The sequence below is a fragment of the Copadichromis virginalis genome, linkage group LG2, assembly GCF_057382275.1.
Source record: "Copadichromis virginalis isolate Kocher_CV1m ecotype Utaka linkage group LG2, C_Virginalis_male_GT1.1, whole genome shotgun sequence".
Lineage (NCBI taxonomy): Eukaryota > Metazoa > Chordata > Actinopteri > Cichliformes > Cichlidae > Copadichromis > Copadichromis virginalis.
The window spans coordinates 14,184,493-14,210,935 of record NC_140619.1 but is presented as its reverse complement, the minus strand read 5'-3'; the positions used below and the strand labels follow the sequence as shown (position 1 = coordinate 14,210,935).

Sequence of the window (26,443 nt, the reverse complement as noted above, 5' to 3'; positions counted from 1 at the left end):
TGAGACACCTTAGCCTCTGGTACAATGTATACAATGTATGAAAAGATCTTTACTGCAGATACTACTATGGCTCTGCAGATTTTTTCTTTTCTTTTATCCTCTGCCGCCTCAGCTTGAGGTTGGCAAATCTTTCTATCACATTTTGGTGTTCAAGTCTCTCAAGCATTTCTTTCTCAACTGACATCACAGCCAGGTGCTGGAGTCTGCTTTGACCCATGGTCCTTCTCAGCCAGGTATGGAGCTGACTCAAGACACTAAAAGACCTCTCACAGCTCCAGCTGCAAACTGGGTTTGTTAGGGCAACCTGAATAACAGTTTTCAGTTCGGGGAAGATCTGATTATCCAGAAGATTGTACAATGTTAACATATCTGGAATGGCACCAGCCTCACTCTTGAGCTTCAAAAAGTCTCTGGCAACCGTGACTTCCTCTGACTGAATTTCAATATGGTAATGCAGTGCCAGGGCTGACAACCCAGTTTGTTTTGCAGACTGTGTATAGCAGCTTTAACATAGGGAGAACACAACTTCCAGATTGTACGAGTAAAATTAGTTTTTCTTTGCCAGTTTAACAGTTTCTGTTGTGCCTGTTAGTACTCCCTGTCTGTTTTCTTACCTGGTTCTTCCTGACCTTGTACTTTCTCCTCATGTTCTCCTCTTTCCTCTCTCCCTCTTTGGACTGACAATCATACACAAATTGATTGTATTCAATTAGATTAAAAAATACTATTAAGATCACTAATAAAAAAAAGTCCTCTCTCAGTTTACTTTTAACCAAAAGGCAAATAAACAAACCACATGTACATCTAATAAAGGATATAAATATTGAAACACTGATCCAACATTATCCTTTATTGATGAATCATTTGATTTTACACTTTTACCTGAATGTGGCTCCTTTTTTTGAAAAAACTACCTCATATCCATTATGAACCTGGCTGTCTCTCTGTACACAAACAAACACACACACACAACAGGAGTTATAAGGTTAATGGGCATCCAGTCAGTTAGCTAGTTAGTACCTTGGGTTCAATATCGGCACATATGACAAAATAACCAGTTTCTCTCATTACATTTGAAACAGGACGGTGGTAACAACAGTAGGCTGCGGACAATGTTACGTTTTACATTTTAAATAGGCTGCATACATTTAAATGGGAGCAACAGGACGGTCAAATGTTGCTGATTTTACTACAGAGCAGGACGGATTGTAGGGTAGCAAACATAGTCGGAAAACACGTTTTCAACACTGCAGGTTACCTGGTGTAATATTTTTCAGCTAAAAAGAAACATGGCCTGACTCCTACCTAACTATATAAAGAGTAACTGAAGGTTAAATGCAGCTAACATGTCCTGTTTTAAGCCAGGCACTTACACCTCTGCTCCGCTGCGTCTCAGCCACCATCGCTCTGGCAGCAACGGCGCTAGAGCCAGAGCAGGGGAGAGCTGGAACAAACCACTATGGGAGGGGGGAGGGGTTATCTATACTTTTGTTGTTAAAATGTTCCATCTCAATTACGTACTGTATGCTGAAGCACCCCCAAAAATGGGCTAAAAAATGGGCTAAAATCGCCCCTGATTTGATCAGAGGCCGGAGGGAGATTTACTATTTACGACCGCGTACTCCACAATATGCTCGGAGATGTTTACGGATGATGCACAGGATCAATAATTGATTCAATTCTGAATCATTCTGCAGACATCAAAAAACTCAAATCATAAATTATCCACAAGCCAGTGAGTCACTCATCTCTAATCGTGCTGTGGATGGATGAGTATTGATTGGAAATTAACTTTGAGAAAAACAGGAGAAACTGGAGCTTCTGCTGTTTGTGAATCATCTCAGACAGAAAGCTGAACTCTTCCTGTTGGCGATTCCCGCCGGAGGCGTGCGAGCTTCCGACACACAAACAGCACTCCCTCTACTGCAGGGGGGAAGGATCCATTCATAAAACACACGATTCAGGTCAAACACAACCCGCTCGCCTGGAATTCTTCACTGACATAGCATCGACCAGCTCAAAGTTCACCAAACTAAAAATAACTACGCTGACCAATCATATTCTCACATCCTGTATGCTGGGTAAATATGAAACTAGTGTCAGCCGGCTGTTAAAAAAACAAAACAATCCTAACGGGACGACACGCAGAACTATTTCTGCTGTCCAGAGAGCAGCTGCATGAAGGACCGTCACACACTCATGCAAGCGTGAGTGTGTGCTGCAGGCTGACAGCGCTTCAAACTGAGAATAAGTAAAGACATGTGAGTTAGTGACCTGCGTTGTTGCAGAGGCTGCATCGATCAGTGAAATCGCTAAACTGCTGGAACTGTGGTGCTGCTCGCTGGTCTCTTTGCTCTGGTGTGCAGGCCGAGCCAACAGTTTCACACTTTTCCATTTCAGCTTTAAAGTGTCATACGAACCAAAAATAACCTGCAATCTCAGTGAATCCCATCTAGTTGAGATTCTGATCGTCTTGTCTTGTCTTTTCAAAATAAACAGATGAGTGCACCTCTTCTGGCCTTTAATGATTTATTGGCAACGAGCTGTGAGTCCCACACTGCAGTTCAGTCCGACTGTTAAACCCAGCAGAGGGCGAAGCTCGCGAGCGCTCGCTGCACCATCTGCAGCATTAATAAAGCCTCTCTGCACCAAGGCAACAGTCTTAATCCTTTTTAAAAACATCTGCAGGTAGAAAAACTTAAACCTTGTGATTATTTGTCCAAAATGATTAAACTGTTTAAATTCAGACTGAGCCCAAAGCATTTCCTTTACCTGAATATTAATGCAGAGGAAATATTACCGTTGTCATGAATTTAAATACTCAGCTAATTAGTGAGCCTCTAGTCACCCATAGCAATAAAAGTTGTATATCGTTTTGTTGTAAAGTAACAAAAGTGGAGAAAACTCTGTCACAATAAATTAATCTCAACCAACGGTCCCATTTTCTCTTTGTGCTTTTATTCTGAAATCCTTTTTGTGTCTATATTTACTGTTAGCGAGTGGTCACCTGATATTTGGTTTAGCATCTTTCAGCCCTTTGTTTTGGCTTGTCTGTTTTCAGCTGACTAACCCTCACTCATTATTTCTGCTGCTGTTTTCTTTTCTCCAGCTGAAAGGACCTATATAATAAGAATAATAACAACTATTATTATTGTTGTTGTTGTTGTTGTTGTTGTTGTTGTTATTATTATTATTTGATATGTGGCTTGTTTCTGGGGGGCCGGGTAAATGCCGCTCAGGTGTAAAGCTCACCTGTACCTGTACGCCTAATAATAATAATAAAAATAATAATGGATTGCATTTATATAGCGCTTTTCGATACCCTCAAAGCGCTTTACAATTCCACTATTCACTATTGCCTAAGCGCAATAATGAAACGCCGAGTGTTTCGTGTAATCAGCTGTTCTGACCTGTTCGTGAGTCCAGCTGGAAGCGGCCGTCCTCGTTCCCAGAGATGATACGGTACACGATGGGATCCGGGGAGCTGCTGTCTCTGGTGAGCGCAGACACGCTCAGCACCTCCGACCCGACCGCCGAGGACTCTGGGAGCTGGGCGGTGTACTCGGAGCTCATGAAGACGGGCTGGTAGTCGTCCAGAGAGACCACATCCACTGTCACCGTGGCAACAGAGTGGAGGTGACGAGGCAGGCCGCGGTCGGTGGCCTTCACCTTTAGCTCGAATGTGGTCGGAGTTTCAGGGTTCAGAGGTCGTTCCAGCCGTAGGATCCCCGAAAACTCGTCCAGAGAGAAGTAGCCGTCATCGCCGGACAGGAGGGAGTACTTCACCTCGGAGTTTATACCTGAGCACAGGAACACGGACAGGTAAGGTGTGTGAGGATGTCTCACCTGCTTCTCTGCATCAGGTCATCACTTTTAATAGCGACCTTATCCTGCTCAGGTTAGAATCATAAAGACTAAAGCAGTGAAATCTCTTATAGAGACAGACTGTATAAGCAGACGGCTTTACTCAATATGTTAATATAAATAAATGTAACTATATAAATAAATATACTCAGGTCATCAAGAAACAAATACGTCTCCATTTTACTGTCAGCCGATCCCAGCTGTGATTGGCTGACAGTAAATGAGGCCCTGAGCCAATGAACAGAAGCTGTTCTCCCCTTGAGTTCAGGTGTTTTGGATCCACTGAAGGTGTTTCAGGAAGTTTGTGAAACCCCGGATGACGGGACTTTGATTTTGCAGAGATGAAAGTCCAACATGTTTGTTTTGAGTTATCCAAAATTGTTTCGAGAGTGTAACTGGAGGCCATCCAGAGTCAGGTTATTACTTTGGTTTGTTGGGTGTGACTGATCCTTTTATCCAAACAGAAAAATATGAATTAGTCAAGAAACTGTTATCTAAGCCACATCTGGATTTCCACATAGCGCCAATTAAAAGAATCAAAAGAAAGAATAATCAGCGCACGCTTTGAACTCTCCGGGCTGTAAACATGAAAAAACACGAAGCATCCAGGAGATCCCACTGTTTCTGCACAGTTACACATTTACAGTGGGAGTGTGTGGGTGAAAAGCCCAGCATGTGTGTTTCTAATGAAAACCACTGATGATAAAAATGACCCTCCCCATGAGGAGGCTCGTTAACCACTAACTCCAGAGCAATAAGAAGAACATTCAGATTCCCGCAGAGCTCGTGAAATAACGCCTCTATTTTTCTCACTCTTTTTATTCGTTGTCTGATCTCCTGCTGAACAGACTAAGCAGCCTAAAGATGTCACTACGGGTAAAGGTCAAACACTTTGTGTTGGTTTTTCAGAGGATTAGCACTTCAACTACGGTTATTTTCTGTCTGCTGCTCGAGCTCTGCTGCACAGTTTCACCGTCACATGTGACTCCACATCTCTGTTTTGATGCCTGCAGTTTTTTCTCTGCGTGCTGAAGTGGTTTTATCCATTTATCTGGCAAATAAAGCATTAAAAAATGGAAACATGAGTGTGAGTCACTGGCATCTGTGAGAAAGTCGTCAGCACTGAGAAAGAGGACATGCCGCTGCACATCTGAAGGCGTGGCCAGCCTGTTGGGGCTGTGTGTGTCCTACCTGTCTGAATCTGTCCACCTTTGTACAAACTAATGTGTGTGTGCAGTCCCACTGTGATCCACCATTTGAATGACACATCGAAAACCACACACACCTGCACAAACCGAGCTCTTTTCTTTAATGTGACTTCACCCATGCAGCACTCAAACTAATTAATAAGGTGTTTACGACTGCACTGGCAATCTGCAGCAAAGTGTGGCCGCTCGCCTCAGTAAGAGAGGGCTGGGGTACATCAGCGATACGTGTGCTGATTACAAAACCCCGGGCTTTACATGAATCACAGGAAGGAGGAGCAGCACAAAGGAAACCACAAAGACAGAAGTGAACACGCAGCTCCACCTCTGCACAAATAATACCAACCAATGTGAAACACTGGCTGCTTCTTACTCTTCTTATCGGGATTTAGAGCAAGCGGCCTACAAGTGTAGCATTAACAGATTTTTGAAATGAATAATATTTAAAAACGGTTTGACAAAAGTAAATCCTCATGAAGAAGACCAAATTTGTGGTATTTGGGAAAAAAAATACAAATAGAAGGTTTAACAAAGAAAGAGTCTTTACTCGTGTTCAAGATAAACTCTGTAACTCTTGGATTTTGTAGAGCTGAAAAAAGCACAGCTGATGTCTGAAGTTCATTCATTTGTTGCCAGAAAGTATTCTGAATATTGTGTGAGATGGACACCAGTGGGCCTACAGTTTAAGGCTGCGATGAATCTAAAGATGCAAAAAGTGTTTCTGTATTCATACGTGTGTAACTGTTCACACAGAGATATTACTAATGTTACTATGTTATTTTGTATTTCTTTTATATTTACGTGTTGGAAATAAAAAGCAGTGAAACTTTTGTGACAAACTTTTGCGTGCGACTCGTAAACAGCAGCGTCAATGCAGAAATGCCATTAAAGTTTTAAGTGATGCATGAATATGCGTTCACACTTTAAATGTTTAAGAAACTCTGATGACGTCACCGAGCCATCAGCCTGCAGCTGGTTCTGAAAAATAAGCGTCTTTCGTTTCATGTCCAACCTTTTCCCGCTACACTCACAAATTACACATCAAAGCAGAGGCGTGTTTGCCCTCCATCCCCCAAAACCCCCCACCCCACAGACACTGATCAGAGCTCTCACACAGACGTTGGCTGTCCTTAAAATAACTACAAAAACTGCATATAAAACTACTTTTTATCATTAAAGTGTCTTATTAAAGTTTTCTCTAGATTTAATTGTCATTTTAAAAAGGTAAAGCAACACCTGTACATAAAAAAGGCAGTGTTTACAGTAATTCAGGACTACCCACACTGCATGAAATAATAACAGACGTCCAAATGTGACACCAAAGCCAAGTTAAACGGCTTTTATGGCTGACATTATTTTTAGCTGCTTTTGTAGTGGCCTTTGGTTTTGCTTTGTCATTAAGGCACACCCACATATTTTCACACATTAATGAGGACACGCGACCGACTGCAGGAAGCGCGGCAGCTCTGATGTCATGTTTAAAAGCAGAAATGTGGCAGTAAAAATCTAAAGGGTGAAAGTTCAGGTTTGAAATGCAGACTCTAATGAAAACAGATTAATTAGGATTCTTTGTTTTAGAGCGCAATGTTTTTAGAAAGAGTCAGCTATAACTGAAGCTAAAAATGTAAAATGAGTGAGGTGCTCATGCTGCAGGGGTCAAAGGTTAAAAGCTACGTGATGCAGATAATTCCCATCACAGCTGGAACAACACAGCAAAGGTGAACTTCAGGTGGGTGTTTCATGGACGGCTTTGCCTTTATTATGTTTGGGATCAGTCAAACCACACACACACACACACACACACACACACACACACACACACACACACACACACACACACACACACACACACACACACACACAGGCACGCCTGAGCATCAGGCTTTAACCTGATACCAGAATGAAGGGTTTGTCCCAACATGTTCGGACCTGACATAAACAACTCCGTGTTCAGTTTGTCTAGTTACTCCACCTTCGCTGCACCCACAGCAACACGTCAAACTCAGCAGCAGCAGCTCACCTGTGTCAGGGTCCTTGGCATACACCACAGCGACCGGCGTGCGGACAGTGGTGTTGTCGAACACGGTGACCTCATAGTGGCTGGACGAGAAGCGGGGCGGGTTGTCGTTCATGTCCTGGACCATCAGCAGGATGTCGGCCTGACAGGATCGACCCCCGCCATCCGTCGCCTTCGCCACCAGGTTGAACTCCACGTTCCTCTCACGGTCCAGCACGGCCAGCGTGAAGAGCTCACCTGGGACAGGTGTACGACACACAACCATCAAACCGCGGAACACAAACATCCCCAAAACAAGGCCAACACATCTCCACACGTTGGTGATGCACATGCAGATGATGACGTATGTCTTATAATTAAAGTATCAGCAGTCATCTTCAGGTCAGATGTAGCGTGTTGAGATGAATATTGTGAGGTGTTATTTTAATATTTGAGGTGTGAGCAGGTGAGCATGGTGTTTCCTGCTTAAAACTGATAGTCACTCCCTCCAAAAAGACAAAGTCCAACTGGTCTGCATGGAGTCAGATAAGTCACACTGCTTTGCCTCACTAAACAAAAGTGTCTGCATTTCCTGTTCTTTATGAACATTTGATAAGCAATAAAATATTCAGGAAATACCCCAGCCACGAAGGACAGGCCTCCGCTAACGAGCAGCTTAAAGAGGCCGCACACGTTATTCATCGCCATGACACAAACATCGTGTGACTGTGGTGCTGCTCATTTACAGGTGACAGTTTTAGGCCCGAGTATTATAAACTTATATTACTCAGTCAAATGTTAAAACTTTTTGGTGTTTTGTCGCGTGAATGGCAGGATGCTAAACTCCAGCGGAACCTAAACACATCACCAGCTTGTCCCCGTCGGTGTTTTAGTGTTTCATGCACACCTTGCTGAAGTTTGGCTCCCGTGAAGGTGTGAGGATGTCTCTTTGATTATTTTGGATTCTATTTTGCTGCAGGTATCACAGCTTGTAAAGACTTTACAGGGAACGGAGAGTCTTTGAATTCCTGCTTTAGGATTTTTGGGCACATTCTCATCTTCATGGGCTTTACGGCGTTATGGTGCGCCTCTTTTGAAGTCTAGGTTTTCAATCCTAATGCCTTCAGCTTGGCCTCGGGTTGAGCCCGTTGTGTTTTTTTAGTCTGCAGTGGATGCTAAGGTGTGTTTAGGATCACTGTGCTGTGCTATGAGCCATCCACTTATGGAGGCTTTCCATTTCTTCCTGATGCACCCCCACAGAGAGGAGTTCTTTTCATAGATCCTGGACTCTTTGTTCTCCAAACGTCTTTCTAACAAAAACTTTCTTTTGAAAATGTTTCACGAAGGCACCGGGATCCTTCTGATGTTCAGACTTCCAGAGGAAAGCTTTTCTTCTAATGACTCTTCCATGAAGTTCAGGAGCTTTGATTTACCTTCAAGCCCAACCAAGAACTTTCTGTGGTAGTGTTCTTGCTTTTCTGAACTTTAAAAGCCCCACTTAGAACATTCATTTCTTTATTATATTATATATATATATTTTAAATGATCTAAGTATCCACACGAGGTGGACACTTAGAGGAGGATTGTTTGGACAAGATTTGAACAGTCTGTACAGTCTGGGGCTGTAAGTGCCCAAATTTCACATCATGATACAATCAACTTTCAATCTAAAGCAGCTTTGAACTTTTGGAAATCCATGCACGTGTTACTTTTCTATATTCAAGTATAAAATCAACCTCTAGTTTTACACACAATATGACAAGAGCGGCTTTTGACCTGTGAGTGGGTCAAAAGATTGACTGATGTTTCAGCAGGTGGTGAAGATATCAGGTGATGGATGTCAGTTCATGCTATTGCACCCTCAAACTCGCGCTGACAGGGATGCCGTGCACTGACGTCAAACAGACACCATCATACCTGTCCTGTGTTCCAGGTGGAACTTGTCGGCATCTGGCCCGTGGAGTGTGTAGGAAATCTGGCCATTAGTGCCCACGTCTGGATCGGAAGCTGAAACCTTGAGCACAAACACGCTGGAGGGCGAGTTTTCCATCACCACCTCTTTGTACACGAGCTGCAGCAGGAGGATGATAACAATAATCAGGCCTGCATTTACTGGGTGGGTTTCAGTTAAGCTACTCAGCGTTGGATTAAAGAGAAAAAACAGGAAGGAGCAGAAACACACCTACAGAGCTGAGAAAAAGGTCACGTTAAGTAAGTTGTTACTTACATCTGAACTTTGACACCATAACATATGGCACAAGGAGGAAGGGAGGGACAGACGGACTGACGGATGTATTGATGGATGGATGCATCGATGGATGGATGGATGTATACATGGATAAGTGGATGAATGGATGTATGTATAAGTGGATGTATGCATGATGGATGGGTGAGTGGATGGGTGGATGCATGGATGGGTGGATGGATGTATACATGGATGGGTGGATGCATGGATGGGTGGATGGATGTATACATGGATGGGTGGATGCATGGATGGATGTATACATGGAGGGGGTGGATGGATGGATTTATGTCACAATTAACTGTTTAATATACATGTTACAAACCTACCACAAACCTTCCAAGTGTAATAAATAAATTATTTTTTACTTATTAACTGCTTATGATGCAATACTCCATAAAGTCTTGTTTTAAGAAGACTTTGTGTCAAAGCCAGTTTTATAACTGGCTTATAAAGACTTAAAAGGACTTTATTAACTGTTAAGTAAAGATTATTCATGCAAATGTTATTTACCTGGTTTCAGTTAAACAATATGTTATTATGATAGAAATATTTCTCCTGGCTGCTGGATGATACGTGATCTATGATGGTGAACATTTCATGCATCTGTCTCCATTAAACTCTAGTAATGACTGTGAGGAAACAGACAGGGAGAAATACTGGCTTTATACTGAAACCATCTTTAATATTAAATGTTACACGAAGTCAAGACTAATCTTTTTTTTAATAGCTCAGTTTCATAAATTAGCCTCGGGGGCTTTACAGCCTGTACAGGAAGCAGCAGCTTTTGTCTTTACTCTTAATGTGGAGATATTCCCAGAAGCACCTTTAAAGGAAAAACAAACGCTTTAAAAAATAAAGGTTCAAAAACAGCCCAGCGTCCACTTCCCCTTACCATTTTCACTCTGAGTGGCTTCCATGCATCTAACTGCAGAGCTGAAGTAACCTGTACTCACCTGCTCACACAGCGGGCTGTTGTCATTGATGTCCAGCACATGGACGTCCACGCTGATGGGAGCCTCAAACTTGCCATCGGTGGCCGTGACTCTCAAGGCGTATCTGTCTCTGGCCTCTCGGTCCAGACTCTCCTTCACAATCAAACCCCACTGGCCCTCGTCCACCTGCACGATGGCGAACTGGCCCAGCGGGTCTCCGGCTGCAGGAGCAAGAAGGACGTGAGTGACAGCAGAGAGGCCTGGCGTCATGCTCTCAGAGGTAGAAAGCCGTGAGCACTGTTGCTTTAGGCTTCTACCAGAAAAGCTTGCTTTGTCCTTCATTCTGCTGAAGCATCAGACGTGTGATCACGTTAATGAGCGTGAATTCAGCTTTTCTCTTCTGATCTTTTCTTTTGTGACTCAAACTTTTGGATAAATGTTCATCGGTTCACTCTGGAAGGGGTCGACATGGTCAGCATGGATGAATTTTGACTAACCTGTCCCATTTTGAACCTTATCAGATCAGTCAGACCCTCCTGTGTATCCCTGTTTACAATTTGGTGTGAAGGAAAATCAACTTTTAATTCTTTCCTGACTCCCTGTAGCTGAAGTTTGAATATTTATTTAATTTCTGATTTGATTCCTTTTATTTCTTTTCCAGTCTTTTTATTTTAATCGTGTTTTTATGCTGTTTGACCTCAGTCTTCACTCTTACTTCAGTCTAATACGTCCTGCTGCATTTTTAATCTGTTGTTCTCATTTAAGTTTAACTTTTTAATATATTTTATCTGAGTCCTGTTTATTTTTATACCCTCTGCTGTGACTTGAAGGCACCTCGGGTCAGCTTGTTGTTTTTAAATGTTCTGCATTAATATTAAGTATCTATAACTCAGTCAAAAAAAAAAAATCCCCTCCACTCACGCATCAAATACTCAGAGCAATCCCCCAAAATATTAAATACATGATAATGTGAGAGTAGCAACACTTTTACAGACAGAACCTAAAAACACAGACACACTCTGCTCTGAAAACTTTTTCCTGATGTTTATGGGTCAGCGTTTCAGTCTGAAGATAAAAGTGTTAGACTTCATGTTATGGATTTGAGAAACAACCGCCTTGCTCTGTCTCCACCAGTGTTGGGACTAACGCGTTATTAAGTAACGCGTTACAGTAACTACGTTATTATTGTGGTAACGAGCACGGTAACTAGTTATTATGCCAAAACCAGGAACGCGTTAATCGTTACTGGGATTTAGATAGGGTCGTTACTCGTTACTTCATGTGGTGGCTATCGTGGAGCTTCCACAGATTCAGTAACATTAGCAAGTGTTGGAGGCCAGCAGGTGGAGGAGGGAAAGGGGAGGCAAGAGGAGTCTGCAGTCTATCTGGGTCAGACATAAACCAAGTTTAGGTGGAGATTATTTTCGTTATGCTGACTTTTTTGTACTGGGTACTAGCTAGCATGACGGAGTTTCTAATTGCCAACCATCCCGTAAAAAACGGAATCGTCTGGTATTCAGAGAAAATATTACGCGTTTCTTATTGAGGTGAAAAGGAACAGTTTGTCCCGGACTTCAGCTACAATGAAAAAGACACAAAGCTGGAGTTATTCTGTGTCTTTGCTGCACAGCTGCCTCTTCTTCTCTCATTCTCTCCCCTCCCTCTCCCGTTTCTACTTCAATCATGAAACTGATCAGTGATCAGCTGATCGGCTTTTCTCTCTTGTTTGTTTATCCAGCGGATGTCGCGCTAAACAACAGCAGCACGTTTAAGCTTGGTCAGCTGTTGTTAGAATTTATTTAATATTACTTTCTAGTATCAGCTGATGTTTGCTGGAGCCACAGCTGTAAAGCTGCTGGTCATGATATGGTTTGGTTATCTGGTGAGAGGGAAACATGAAGATGAAACCAGGAGATGTCCTTACTGGATCATCAGAGCTGAACAGGTGATGGAGAAACAGGTTTACCTTTTAGGTGACATGAATGAGTTGAAGGGAAGTTATGAACTGTTTCTGAGAGACAAATAACACCAGGATCCTTTTTTACGTAGCTGACAGCTGGTAACTGTGCAGGGGCGGGTCTAGCAAAGTTTTGCCAGGGGGGCATGTAGGGCATTAACAGGGAAAGGGGGGCACAAAGAAATACTTTTCTTTCTTATTCTCATTTAAAATTTCTAGCTTTTAAAAAATAATTATCTGAATCTTACAACAAACGATTGTTAGATTGATACATATATAGCATCAAAACAGTGTACATCACTGTCACAACAGTGTTTATTTTCATTCAAAGGCTTTATGATTTTTCCTATAATGGTGGGTAGTCAAAATGCCCGGGCCAATTTTTTGTCACAGTCCAGCCCTGTATGCAGTCTGGTGTTACCTACATCTTCCTATTCAGAAGGCAGAATTCCCGAGTTCTGAGTACAATCGAAAGCACCACGACTGCAGTTTTTGTGTTGGATGTAAAAAGTGCACATGACGCTGTGCTAGAATCATGGCGGCGGACAACGACGGTCCAGGCGTGGGATTTCTCTTGTGGAAATATGCACATTATTTTTTCCTTTCTATTGGTAGGTGGCACAGCGCACTTGTGGCAAGTAAGCAAGCTAGAAGACTGACAAAGTTATGGAAGCAACACATTAACAAGAGAAAAGAGTAAAACCAAAGTTATTTTTTCCTAATAACTAGTTACTTTGAAAGTAATGAGTAACTTGAAGTAACTGAGTTACTTTTGATAGAAGTAACTAGTAATGTAACTAAGTTACTAATTTAAAGTAACTTACCCAACACTGGTCTCCACACAGCTGACTAATAAAGAGTTTAAATTAATCTTCTGATGTTTTTGTTTCTGTATTTGGAAAATAATCTGTGCACTATTTTGGCAGGAATTCAGCACTACCTCAAATTTTTGTCACTTTTTTTAAAGAAACAGAAGTGAAGAAAGGTTTTCTCTATATCGTTATTCTTTTCATTATATATTTTTTATTTTTATTATTTAGTACTGGTAAAACTCTTTGGACAGATGAAAACAGGATGAAGATGAAGCAAAATGATGGAGAGAAAAGTGCATGCATCCAAATCCTCTGTCTAACATGGCGGAGGCGGTGTTATGGCCTGGGCCTGTATGGCTGCAGTGGAGCTGGCTCTCTGGTGATTTATGATGATCTCACTGCTAATAGAAACAGCAGGATGAAGTGTGACGTGTACAGACTTCTGCACAGCTTCACAGCAGAACAGATGATAATTACCCAAAGTAAACTGCAAAAGCAACCTGAGAGCATCTCAACACAGAGGAATGGGGTATTCTTCGAGGTGTTCATGAGAGAGACTGCAGGGGGAAAAAACTCCTAACATTTAAAATGATTTTACAATAAAGAGGGAGGAACTCTGTCACTCTTGAACAGTTAGCATTTAGTTAACCTGCTTGAACTAAAGCTGAGAGTCTGCACTGCTGCTGAGGATGCTGAAGTCATGTCCTCATTACACAGGACGTTCTTTATGTCTTTTGCTGCCTTCACTGGGAGCCAGATTAGCATTTTTACAGCGTGAAGCGTCTCAAACAGCCCCCAGAACAACAATGTGAATGTTTGTGCAATTGCAAAGTTAAAGGAATTAAATATAGGAGGAAAAAACAAACAGAATAGAAAATCGTCCTGTGGTGATGGGAGTAAAATCCTCTCATCAATCACAGCAGAGGTGGGCAGGCTTTGTTTCTGTTTTCGCTTCTTAGAGCAGAGCAAATGTCAGCATCAGACAAACCTTCTATTATAAATTATTCCAAAGCAAATACTCGTCTGTTAGGAAAACCGCAGTGTGACAGAGAGCTCCTTTAGAACGGTTTAACTGTCTGGGGGAAAACAGGATTTGCATTAATTCGAGGCTTTGTTTTGTTGTTAGCTGCAGGGCAACCTGTTGGTATTCTCCCCTCGTTAGCTGGCAGTGCAGTGCGATTAATCTGAGGCTCAATAATATTGACTCTCTGCTGGGGGTGATTAACACGTAACTCATTTCACCTCATTAACGTCTTCGTAACAGAGCGGCCACTCTTTCGACGGGACGCTGATAAACACGCAAACACGGACAAAACAACACTGTTGACACACGCACACAAACGTAATGCCCAGACACGCAAGAGCAAAACAAACAGGCTCAAATTTACAAACACACACACCCATGAACACACCTGTGATGTAACACGTGATGAGGCGGTTCTCCAACGACACATCAGCGTCCGTGGTCGTCATGTAGACAATGGGTTCGTAGGGAGTGCTGTTCTCCACCACCGAGCCGCGGTACACTTCCTCTGTGAACTTTGGCGGGTTGTCGTTCTCGTCCGTCACCATCACCTCCACCAGGACGCTGGATGACAGTTTTGCGTTGCCGCCGTGGTCAGTGGCGACGACGTTGAACCTGTACACCCTGGTTGCCTCGCAGTCGGTCTCTCGCAGTGTGGTGATCCAACCGCTCTCCCCGTCGATGGAGAACACCTCAGTAATGTCCAACGCAGTGTCATCGGGCAGCGGCTCCAAGGTGTAGGTCACCACACCGTTGGTGTCTGTGTCCGGGTCGTTGGCCGTTACCTAAAGGTGGATACGTGCAGAGAGTTGTGCTGAGACTGTATCTGAACATGGGATGCTGTTGCAGAATCCAGGTGTTTCTTTAGCTCATACACTGCTGCAGGATTTCACTAAGCTAAGCTAATGCTTAAATAAACAGAAAACCAGGGAAACATCCATAATTCAGCATTTTCAGAGGTATGCACTGAGTTTACCTGTCATCACAGCTTCTGTAAACTCGAAATCAGCTTCTTTGATATAACTGAAAAAAACTGACACCCGAAGTGCCAAAACCTGCAGTTTTTCTGGCATCCAGCAAATGATCCAGCAGAGAGTCAGTCCCACAGACTCCCATGTTGGAATAAACACGTTTACAGTGTGATGCTCAAACTATAATGCTCTCTATAGATAATTTCTCCCACCAAAACACGGGGAGAAAATTATTCTATAACTGACCTGATTAAATTGGATTAAGGCTTACTGTCTGCATTATTAGGGGCATGGCCTCTTTAGTCGTGTCCAAATTCATAGGCTGCATTCTCCTGAGGACCCAGCCTCAGGAGGATGCAGTCTATGTGGGCTGGGTCCTCCGAAGGCCGGGTAGCCCAGAAGTGAGCAGCTGTGAAATTGTACGGTGTAGCCTTCAGATTTGTGTCACGATCTGTCTCGGTGTAGTTTAATAAACTCAGCTGTCTGCTCCTTGCTATCTAAAATATAACAGGACACTGGCGTAAATTCTCAACCATCTCACACTTCTGTTTAATCCGTTTTCTGTTTGATGTTTATTCAGCTGTGTAAAAACTATAACTTTAATCTCAGCCAAACCGATTTACTCAGAAACAAATAAAACACAGAAAATACCCAAACAATAACATTTTTAAGTTATCTAAGTGACCTGTATATCATGGTTAACCTGAGTAGCGAAAGACCGTGGGGGTTTGAAAACGATGTGCTGGGAGTCCGCTGTTTTCAACGGCTCTAGTGAGCCGGCTAGCTATCAATCTGGTGGGTAACAGACATTTCTGAAAACGTCAAAGCACAGGGATAGGTTGGGCCACGAAGGATACACCCGACCCATCCTGAAATCTGGGGAAAAGGAGGACGCATTTGTCGGCCGCATTTGTCGGAGTCTACAAATTTGGACAGCCTTCGTCGCGTCACTGTGAGGTAATCGGCGTATAAATGCAGCTTCATGCAACCTATGAATTTGGACACCCCCTTTGACTGACAGGTGACACACGCAGTTGTAACAGCTAGCTGTCTGCCTGAACTAGACCTCTGGACCATTTTTTTGTGCTGTTGGAGCCTTTTCAATGACATTATCTGACCAATGGTATGTCTGTGGGGAGGTTACTGTACTCTGTCTGAGCTCCAGGCTTGGTGCACAGTGAAATTCTAGCATTTTATTTGGATGTAATGAACACTGATGAGCAGGTATCTGAATCTATGCTAATGTGCATTTTTTGGCACTGCCAGTAGAAAAATACTCCATGTTTACTATGTTGTATGTGTTATATTTGAAGCACCAACTGCTTTTCTCTGAACTTATGAACCAGCCTAAACACATCATGGATTCATTTGTGTGTTGAACAGTTTAAGGAACTTTGATTCTCACAAACTCCTGTCCTGGTTGTTTCTTAGAGGGGGCAGTTGCTCCAGCACATGGTGTATTATTTGGATTTCCACACTGTAGAAGTCCTGGGGAAGTAAGCTAACCAAGGTATCCAAAGTGTGATAGTCTTGCATCCATGCCTAAATGTCATCCTCTGTAAAAATTGAGAACAAAGCCTTGGCTTTGTCTTGACTCCAGTGGCTTTAAAATCTCTTGGGCTGCTCAACTCTATTATTGAAAGAGCAAACCAATAATAACACCATTTCTACTCAGTCTGCTCTACGCCCAAAAATCACAGGTGATGTTTCCCTTACATTTTTCAATAATGTATTGAAAGGGCTAGTTTAAAAAGATGAATAGTATGAAATCTGAAAATAATCCGCTGTGAGAGCAGCTGGAAGAATAGCATTAAATTTTAATTGCTACATGTGTGGAATATATTTATATATGCAATGATGCAGTTGTTGCACTGAAAGCAGAGTCTAACTTTCCTGAACCTTCGGTAAATATTTCCGCCTAAAGCAGCTTCGTTGGGTGTAAGACCATCCTCAGCAACCTAATGATGATCTGCTACAAAAACAGGTAAGGAAAATCCCTGCTGGAAACTCCCTGTTTACCCAAGGATATCAGAGGAAACAGTCCTTTCTCAGACAGAACATATAATACACTGCAGTCTGGTAACTAGAGTGGATGGGCGAGTTTATAGTGCATTTTTCAGTGTGTATAACAGTTCAGACTTTTATACACACTTTGCTTAAACCATGACGGGTATCAAATGAAGCTTCCTGTGTCTCACCTGAATAACAGTGGTTCCAACAGGCATGTTTTCAGCCAGGAAAGCTCTGTATGGACTTGCATCAAACACTGGCTGGTTGTCGTTGACATCCTGGACTTGAATGCTGACAGAAACCAAAGATGCCACGTCCGTCCCGTTGTGATTCCCCTGGGCAATCACATCTATCTGGTACCACTTTGTCTTTTCGTGGTCAATGCTCTTCTGCAACAACAAAGTTCCACTTTCCTGGTCCAAGCTGAACACTTTGTCTTTGTTGCTTTCAACGGTGTTCCCATTCACCAGGCTGTAAATGAGGGGCATGTCGGAGTCCGCCCTCACAGCGCCGATTTCAGTCCCTATGGGAATGTCCTCTGCAGCCGAGAAGGTGTAAAGTGGCTCGGAAAACTTCGGAAGAGGAACCTCTGGCGGAACAACCTTCACCTGGACGGGGACTGTGGAGTTATAAAAAGGAAGGCTGCCATCACGAGCCTTGACTTTGAAGTTGAAGATCTTGTTCTCCATGCCCACAAGGCTCTCTTTGACACTCACAACTCCGGTGAAAGGGTTTATCTCAATAATGTCTTCGGTCACTTCTTCCGCTTCATCCACCAGGTAGGTGACGTCTGCATTTTTGCCATCATCTGCGTCATAAGCCATGATTTGAATGACTGGGGAGCCTTTATTAACTGTCGACTGGATTGAAACCTGGTATTCAGATGCTTTGAACTGCGGTACATTATCATTCTCATCTGTAAGGATAATCTTGACAGTGCAAAACGCCACTTTACCACCTCCATCTTTAGCCATGACTTTGATTGCTATGACCCTCTGGGAGGGGTTTTCTCTGTCCAGTGGCTGAGTTGTGACAATCTGCCCATCTTTGCTGATTGCAAATTTCTCATCAGCAAGTTTGTTTATGATGGTGTAGTCAACGCTACCGTACGGCCCATCATCTGGGTCGATTGCAGCTAGCCGGATCACGCGAGTTCCCGCCTCTGCGTTTTCGGCCAGCTCTGCTTCATAGACGCTCTGCTTGAAGTATGGATTGTGCCTGTTGCTGTTTATCATATCGATACTGACGGGGGCAGTTTTCTGAAACACGCCATCAGAAACCGCCACAGTCAGGTTATAGTGAGGATCGAGATTCCTCCTGCAGACATTAGAAAAGGAGATGATACCCGAGGATTCGTTTATATTGAAGTACCGGCCTTCATTCCCTGAGAGAATTTTGTACTTGAGGTTATTCAGGTCACCAGTATCAGGGTCTGAAGCTTGGATTTTGATGACAATGTGGCCACACTTTGCCATTTCATCAAGTGTGGCTTTATACCGGGAGCTGTCAAAGTCCGGAGGGTTATCGTTGACATCGGTGACATTTATAGTCACAAAAGTCTCGCTGCTGAGAGGGATGGTCCCATTGTCTGTGGCTTTGATTTTTAAATTAAAATGTTTCCTGCTTTCATAATCCAGCACCTGTTTTGTAACAATCAACCCAGTCTGAGAGTTTATTTTAAAGAAATCACTCTCATCTCCGTGTGTTTTCACCATGTGGAAGGTCAAATCTTTATTTCTACCAGAGTCTTTATCAGAGGCAGAAAGCTTGATCACAGAGGTGTCAACTGGGAGCCCCTCCGCGATATTCACATTGTGCATTAGCTTAGAGAAAACCGGGGCATTATCATTGACATCCTCCACTTCTATTTCAATTGAGGCCTCTGAGAAAGCTCCGGTCACTGAGTCAGTAGCTCTGACTATCAGCACATGCATGGTCTGGCTCTCATAGTCGAGGGGGTTGGTGACTGTCAGCACACCAGTTTTGAAATCAATGTGAAAGTGTTTTGAAGCGTTTTCCTCTTCAAGATTGTAGATGAGCCTGTAACCCTCGGGGTTCCTCGCCTGGACGTGCAGGATGGTGGTGAATGGAGGAACATCTTCAGGGACTTTTAGCGGATACAGAAGAGTCTGGAAGACTGGATTGGTTCGATTCCTCACCTGAATGCTGAGCTGAGCCATGATGCTGTGACTGGGCTCGCCCTCATCTATAGCTGACACCGTTAGTACGTACTTATTCAGGGCATTAAAATCCAGAGGTCTTTGAAGGGACACGTCGCCAATGTCTGGATCTATTCTGAAGAGGCCATAGTCTTCCTCCAAATTGTACACAATGGCTCCGTTTTCTCCCAGATCTCTGTCGATGGCGGTCACTTGATACAAAACATCTCCTGGTTCCGCGTCTTCGGAAATCATCATTGAAAAAGGCAAGTTTAAAAACTGTGGCAAGTTGTCATTGACATCATCTATGAAAACCTTGACCTTGGTGATGGCTGTTCTCGGTGGGGTTCTCATGTCCTGCACTTTAACCACAACGTCATAAACGTCTTGTTCTTCCCGGTCAAAAGGGACTCCTGTGGTTTCGAGTAGGCCTGCTGTTGGGCAGATTGTGAACCTGCCTGCTGGGTTTAGGACAGAGTATAAAAGAGGTTCGTTTAAAAAGCATCCTGTGACTTTGAGCGCTGCTAAAGTTTTGACAGTCTTTATGTTTTCAGAAACGCTCGCTGAATAGACTTTGTGCTCAAATCTGAGGTCACTCTCCGTTAGGTTTGTTACGCTTACGTTGACAATAGCTAAATCTCTGTAGAGGCCGTCAAAGGCTTTGACATGCAGCTGATAAAACGGCCTGAAGTCAGACACGTTGTTCACAGTGATGAGTCCGGTATTGGGGTGAATTGAAAAGGCATTATGAAGATTTCCCTCGGTGATGCTGTATGACACTGCTGAGTCAGCATCATAAGCTGTGATGCACACCACCTCTGCATCTCTGACAGCTGGGTGGATGATGGATGACTCATACACAGAGGCAGTGAATTGTGGTGGGCAGTCATTCAGGTCCAGGATGCGAACAGTGACCTTGGCCGGCTCTGCCGCATACAGCGATGGCTCCCCTGAGTCCTTCACCTGTACCGTGAAGTGATACTCAGCCTTGGTTTCAAAGTCCAGCAGTGAAATTAAGGAGATGGTCCCCATACTCGAGTCTATTCTAAAGACTTTCAGGGCCTCTGGTTCAAGGATTTGATAAGTCAGCAAGGAATTTGAATCTCGATCTGAATCCGAGGCCCGAATGACCAGGGGGGTGTTTCTTTCTCCCATCACCATGCTGTTTATGTGAGCGGACTCACCTATTTGCCCCTGGTACTCCCTCTGCTCAAACACAGGCGCGTTATCATTCTCATCGACCACGTAGATGTGAACGACCGTCCTGGACACGGCTCCAGCTGTGGTGGAAGCTGTAACTCTCAGCTTGTACGAATCGCAGGTCTCATAATCGAGGCGCCCCTGTGTGGAAATCAACCCCGTGTAGGAGTTGATGTAAAATGTTCCGTTCCGGTTACCGCTTTCTATCTCATAATGCACCGCAGCTGGGCTTGAGGCTGACACGGTGACAACGGGAGTACCAATAGCGCTCAGCTCGCTGATCTCCGTCAGGTAATCATCTGAGAGGAAAGTGGGTGGGGTTTGTTCAGAGACCCGGACGTGGATGTGGACAGAGCAGAGGTCGCTGCGCTGAGGAAAACCCTGATCTGTGGCCTTCACAGTCAAGTGGAACAGGTCCTGAGGCTGCAGATCCAAAGATTTGGAGACGCTTATGGATCCCAAGTCTGGATCTATGTTGAAAACGTTGTCGATGTTACCTGCAGGGACACAGAAAAGGAAGTTTGACACAAATAAAATATCCCACTGGTAAAATACCTCAAAAATACCTTTCATTGTTGGCAATCCAAGAAATCAAATCAGCTCCATGCCTTTTATTACTGAGCTTTCAAAATGATGTCTGAAACAAGATCTTTTAGCCCCTTCCTCTTTAAGAAAGTTTTCTTCTGATTGGCTGTTCCTCTTAAATGGAACAGTTTGCCTGAGACGACCATGATGTACTCAGATCCAAATGATCATTATTAGAAACTCAGGAAAAAAGGAAAAGCCATTCAGGTTTAACAAATTTAAGACTGTTATCAATCTAGATATCAAGATATTGAACACACTTCTCTCATATAAACTCCTCTGTTTCAAAAACAGGTGGGTGAACAAAAGCTAAAGTATTCAATGTGAAATTACCTTTGTTTGTTTCCACGATCTACTTTTAGGAAGATTTTCAAAGAATTTGAATTAAAGAGGGATTTTCTTGGATCTGCTGCAGTGATTTAAGCAGAAGCTCCTCTGGGAGACATTTATCTTGCCCACTGCCCATTTTTTTAAAGAAAAAAAGAAGTGTTGAAAGCTGAATCTGAGACAGAACACTTGTAAAGATGGATGTTCTCTGCTGTCTGAAACACAGCAAGCAGGCATAAAGGATTCCACTGCGGCAACTCGGGTCGAGCGCCATGCTCCGTCACGCATTTTCATAACCGCTCTGAACACACACGATAAGCATCAGAGAAAAACCTACAGAGCAGGCCGAAAGCAGGCTTCAGCTGTGAGGTAAGAAAAGATCGAAGAGGAGGAAACTGCAGCTGTGAATACACAGAGACGATTTCTCGGATATCATCGCTGTGCCCTTAAACCTTTCACTTCAAGTGCCTGACACTCAGAGGTTTCCAGCTTTCAAAATGAGAAAAGGGAGCACCATGAATAAAAAGAGAGGCCTGCTCACCAGAGTGCAACGAGTAGCTGATGTGGGCGTTGCTTCCCATGTCCTTGTCTAGGGCCTTGACCCGGAGGACCTCGGTGCCCGCGTGGGCCAGGTTAGAGACACCGACCTCATAGCGAGGGCTGAGGAAAGCCGGTGAGTGGTCATTGCAGTCCTCCACGTGAACCACCACCTTTGCAAAGTTCCTCTTCACTGGTATCCCCTGGTCACGCACCTGCAGACGAGCGAGGAGATAATGAACTGCTGGAGGAACAAAGAAACTGAAGGGTTGAATAAAGACAAATAAAAGTCTTACTTTACTGTTCTGATCAGACGAAGAGATTATTTTTCATCTTATTATTCTAATTAACATCAGCATTCAAAGTTCACGCTGTTGGACATTATGGAAAACACAATCTGAGTTTCTTCTTCCATAAACATGTTTGTGGTAGTAAATCAGCAGTTTTCAATACCATGACGGTGAGCGTATGAACGGCGATCTTCTCGTAGTCCAGCTCCTCCGTCATCACCAGCACTCCGCTCTTCGGGTCCAGGTGGAAGAGCTTGGTGCTGTCCGGGTGGAGGCTGCTGTGGATGGAGTAAACCAGCTTGCTGTTGGTGTCACCATCCTGAGCGCTGATCTGTAGGATGTCCTTCCATGGGGAGGTGTCCTCAGGAACCCTCACCTTAAACCCACAGAGAACATTTGGAGGCTGATTACTGTGACCGACAAACAACTGAGAGAAAGAGGACTTCCAAAACATTTTACTGTGAGACTTCATAACCAGCTATTATCGAGTGAATCCAGAGAAGCCTGACATTTTAGTCAGTAGGAACAGCGCAGTGAGAGTTTTTTAAACACACTAAAATAAAATGTAAAGTAAATGCAAGTTGGGCCATCACTGTTGGGCCAAAACCACAGATTGGATGAAATTTCATCCAAACTCACAGAATAAGTATTTTAAACACATTTCAAAATGTTCACGTCACTTTCTGACGTCATCATCAGGACTCCAAACGCTAACTGGTTCCAGTATGCTTGAATCTATTCTCATTAGGGCTGGGCCATATTATACTGTTCATGGTAATACCGGTACAATGTTAGGCAACGATAAGAAAATGAAATATCGCGATAGAAGATGTGCCTTTGTTTTCATACGCACATGGCCAAAAAAGCATGGCGGCAACGGAGAATGAGAAGGGAGAAAGCGGAAAGCAGTGATGTGGAACTGGTTTGGTGTTTGTCCGTCAGATACACAACAAAGCACAGTTTTTTGTAGAACATGCAAGCGGGCTGTCGTTTCTCTCACCTCGTACAGCGGCTCCAGGAAGACGGGCCGATGCTCATTGATGTTCAGCACCTGGACGTAGACCTGCAGTTGGGACACACAGGGTTTGAGAAAATGGATTCTCAGCATGAACAATATCAAATGTGAAAGGTCAAGCTTCAAAACGGCTGATCTGTGACTGCCCGCAGGATCTTGAGTTAGATTCTACAGCAACCCTGAGACTGAAAATGAAGACACAAATGGAGTTGTAGGATGTTTGTATGTGTTGCTGCCACAGCGTGCTGCCATCAGACACGCCGTTTGTTTCCTCTGATGTCAGAAACAGGGAGAAAATGACGTTTGGACGCTTTGATGTATTTGTTTAAGTTCGACTAAACAAGTGGTTTAAACTGTGGCTTCACAAACACAGAAATCTATAAATTCACATGAAAAGTGGCTCGTTGTCTCAGTCCTTTATTTGTCTCATTAAATGAAAAACAGCTGTGAGTTACTGTCACTGTGAGTCAGCCCAGACTCCATTTGTGTGAAGTGCCTCCTTAACAGACAAGGATTATTTTTAGAAGACTAAATGAGACGAACTGGCCCTTTAAATAAACGGCTGACCCAAACTGTTAATTCAGTATCAGCCAAAAGTGTCATGTTCCTCACAAAGTACAGCATCAGGTATCAGAGGGGGCTGTTAAACTGGGTGTTAATGAAATTAAGACCAGGGGTAACAAGGAGACAACCCCCAAAAACACCCACATATGATGTTTGGGGTGAATTCTGTAAGCTGATCAATGTGGCTCCTTTGGTTCCTCAGTACAGATATTCAGCAGAAGTTGTTGAGAGCTGATGTGTTTCGAAGTGTAACTTTTTAACAGTATACTTTTATAATTATAATGAAACTAAAAACTTTGCAGGCCTAACTGAGCCTAATAATTAGCTGGCCTCATTATCTCTTTCTCGCAAACAGCTTCCAAATGTGTGATGTGAGTGCGATGAGGCAGATTTAGTCTCAGGATTTCCTGATGCTAAACATCAAAATATATAAATATCTAATAGCAGTAAACAGAAAAGACAAAGGTCGTCACTTGTTTCAAACACAGGCAGGTAAAAACAATCGAATTCTGCCCTCCAGCCGTTGGTAATGAGTGGAACAACCTTTATTTTATTCACCATCTCATCTCCTCTGTCCACACACCAACACTAAGTGCTGCTGTTATCTGCGCGCTGAAACATCTGTTTATTAGTGAAGAAGAAGACACTTGTGTTCCTAACCTGTGTGATGGCGCTGTGGTGCCCATCTGTGACCCGCACAGTCAGGTTGTAGATGGAGCGCCGGGCCGCATCGAGCTGGCGGGCGATGGAGAGCCTCCCAGTGTTCTTCTGGATGTCAAAGTCTTTTTGCTCATCCCCACCTGAGAGACGAGAGGGGGACAGGTTTGAGTTATTACCATTTAGGCTGATTGTGACGATTATTGGCATCGTTAACACAGATTCACTTTGCAATCTGTGTTAACAATAATTTCTGGGGGGGCATTCAGGGTTGGTGCTGCTGCTTTTCATTTACATGTAATTACACATACAGCCAGTTATGAACCATTATGATATCACCATTATGATGACATCATGTGACCCACACTGAGGCAGCGTGCAGAGCGGGTCACTTTCTACTTGAAACAAATGTGTGTCAGACACTCTTGCGCTGGTAAGGCGGGACACACAGACTCATACCAGAGTCCACAGCACAACTCTGTGACGCCTTCTTATTGGCCCACTGAGCCACTCACCTGTCTGCACCACTTGTCCGAGATCTCTGTTTGTTTCCTGTCAACAGCAGCGGTAGATGTTGGATTTGTGGAGCAGCATGCAGTTCGATACTAAACATGTGAACCTTTCCGATGCATCGCTTCCCTTTGATGGTGACCTTTGGTTTGCTTAAACTGAAGCTTGTTTCAAGTTCAAACAGAGCAGAAACTGGTTCGTCTGCTCTCGCGTCCACGCCGGAAAACAGCTGGATGTGCTGCAGTGGCTCATGGTCTGAGGCATGAAATATGATCCACAGAGTTCAGTCTTACTTACAGATAAAGGATTAGAGGCTGAAACACTGTGTGTCTGTTTATAACAAAGATAGGATTGTGAAACCATTTCCTCATCATAATCACGAAGCTAGAAGGATAATGTGTTGCTCAAATAACACCATTCCAAGTATTCCCAGTTGATTACTTTGTAGTATCACCTCTGGTTCGGTAAACAGTTAAAGGAGGGTTCTTATGTGCTTCTCTACTCCACCGCAGCACTCCAAGCTTGCCTCATTCACAGAAGCACTTTGTTCTTTCTATCTAACACTCACATACAACTCAGGGTTCACAATCTCTCCCCAGGATACTTTGGCAGGCAAACTGAAGCAGCCAGGGTTGGAAGCACCAATGAACTGATGCATTGCTGCACCTAATGAGCTGCAGCCAAATCTGAAAACACTAGGTCACCTATTTCTTGAGATATCGTGTCCACAAGACTTTCAGAAAACTTGTCCGAAAACTTTAAACCCATCAAAAAGACTTTTAGTAGGTGTACCTCCACCCATCCACCCTGCGGGCAATGGCAGCACCCTCCCAGGGTAAAAAGGACACAATCAGCTGATTATTGCTGGAACATGACACGGATATATGGCACACTACAGCTGTGACCAATCACAGCTTTCCATCTTTTCATGCACCACGAGAACAGTAAGGGGGCGTCTATAATTAACCTTCATCTCTCTTCCTCCTGGTGTTCGATGTCACAGACACATAGCCATTGACAATAGGCTGAAGGGAATAAAATTCCTCTCAGACTGGACTGCTTTCACACCAACACCGTTCAGTTCGAGTATCTCCAGGAGTTTTATTTTGCCCCTTTTCAGCCTAACGACAGAGTTCTTCACTGGTATTAATGTCTTTTGGGGCCTCATTCTGTGAGTTGGAGTGAAAAGCTACTAAACTGCACTTCAGTCCCATCTTTATCTTTTGATTTTACAGAGGAACACAGACCAGATATTTAAGGGTTTAACTCTGTATGAACCTTATGAGCTGTAGCATCGATGGTTACTCTGCGGTGAAGAGGAAACTTTAGCGTGTTTGTCCTTCTAATCTGTGCACCTGAATCCCATTGTCCGTGGTTATCCAATGAGTTTTCTTGACTTTTTTTGTCACAAATCACTGAACTATGACACATACAGTGATGTACCTGTGCATTTGCTCACTGAGCCCCTCCCACCATCTGTTTATTGCTCTTTTCATACACTTCCTCCCTTTTATCCTTCCTTCCTTCTCTGTCTCTCTTTCTCAGCAGGTTCTGTGGATGTACGTGAGAAAGGTAAGCCTCAT

At 43.6% G+C, this 26,443-nt stretch overlaps 1 protein-coding gene across 2 annotated transcripts in view; it reads right to left on the bottom strand.

The window, feature by feature from the left end:
* fat2 (FAT atypical cadherin 2) overlaps positions 1 to 26,443 on the bottom strand; it is a 94,821-nt gene that overhangs the window by 34,744 nt on the left and 33,634 nt on the right. The window contains exons 7-17 of one of the 2 annotated variants that reach the window (XM_085471751.1): positions 24,354 to 24,493; positions 23,115 to 23,177; positions 22,278 to 22,490; positions 21,829 to 22,039; positions 17,205 to 20,872; positions 14,424 to 14,820; positions 10,264 to 10,463; positions 8,983 to 9,136; positions 7,090 to 7,323; positions 3,411 to 3,800; positions 615 to 677 (exon numbers count right to left, since the gene is read on the bottom strand). In XM_085471751.1, coding sequence (XP_085327877.1) covers positions 615 to 677; positions 3,411 to 3,800; positions 7,090 to 7,323; positions 8,983 to 9,136; positions 10,264 to 10,463; positions 14,424 to 14,820; positions 17,205 to 20,872; positions 21,829 to 22,039; positions 22,278 to 22,490; positions 23,115 to 23,177; positions 24,354 to 24,493 — 5,733 coding nt within the window. The remainder of the gene's footprint in view (positions 1 to 614; positions 678 to 3,410; positions 3,801 to 7,089; positions 7,324 to 8,982; positions 9,137 to 10,263; positions 10,464 to 14,423; positions 14,821 to 17,204; positions 20,873 to 21,828; positions 22,040 to 22,277; positions 22,491 to 23,114; positions 23,178 to 24,353; positions 24,494 to 26,443) is intronic. The other variant, XM_085471759.1, reaches the window with a different exon arrangement.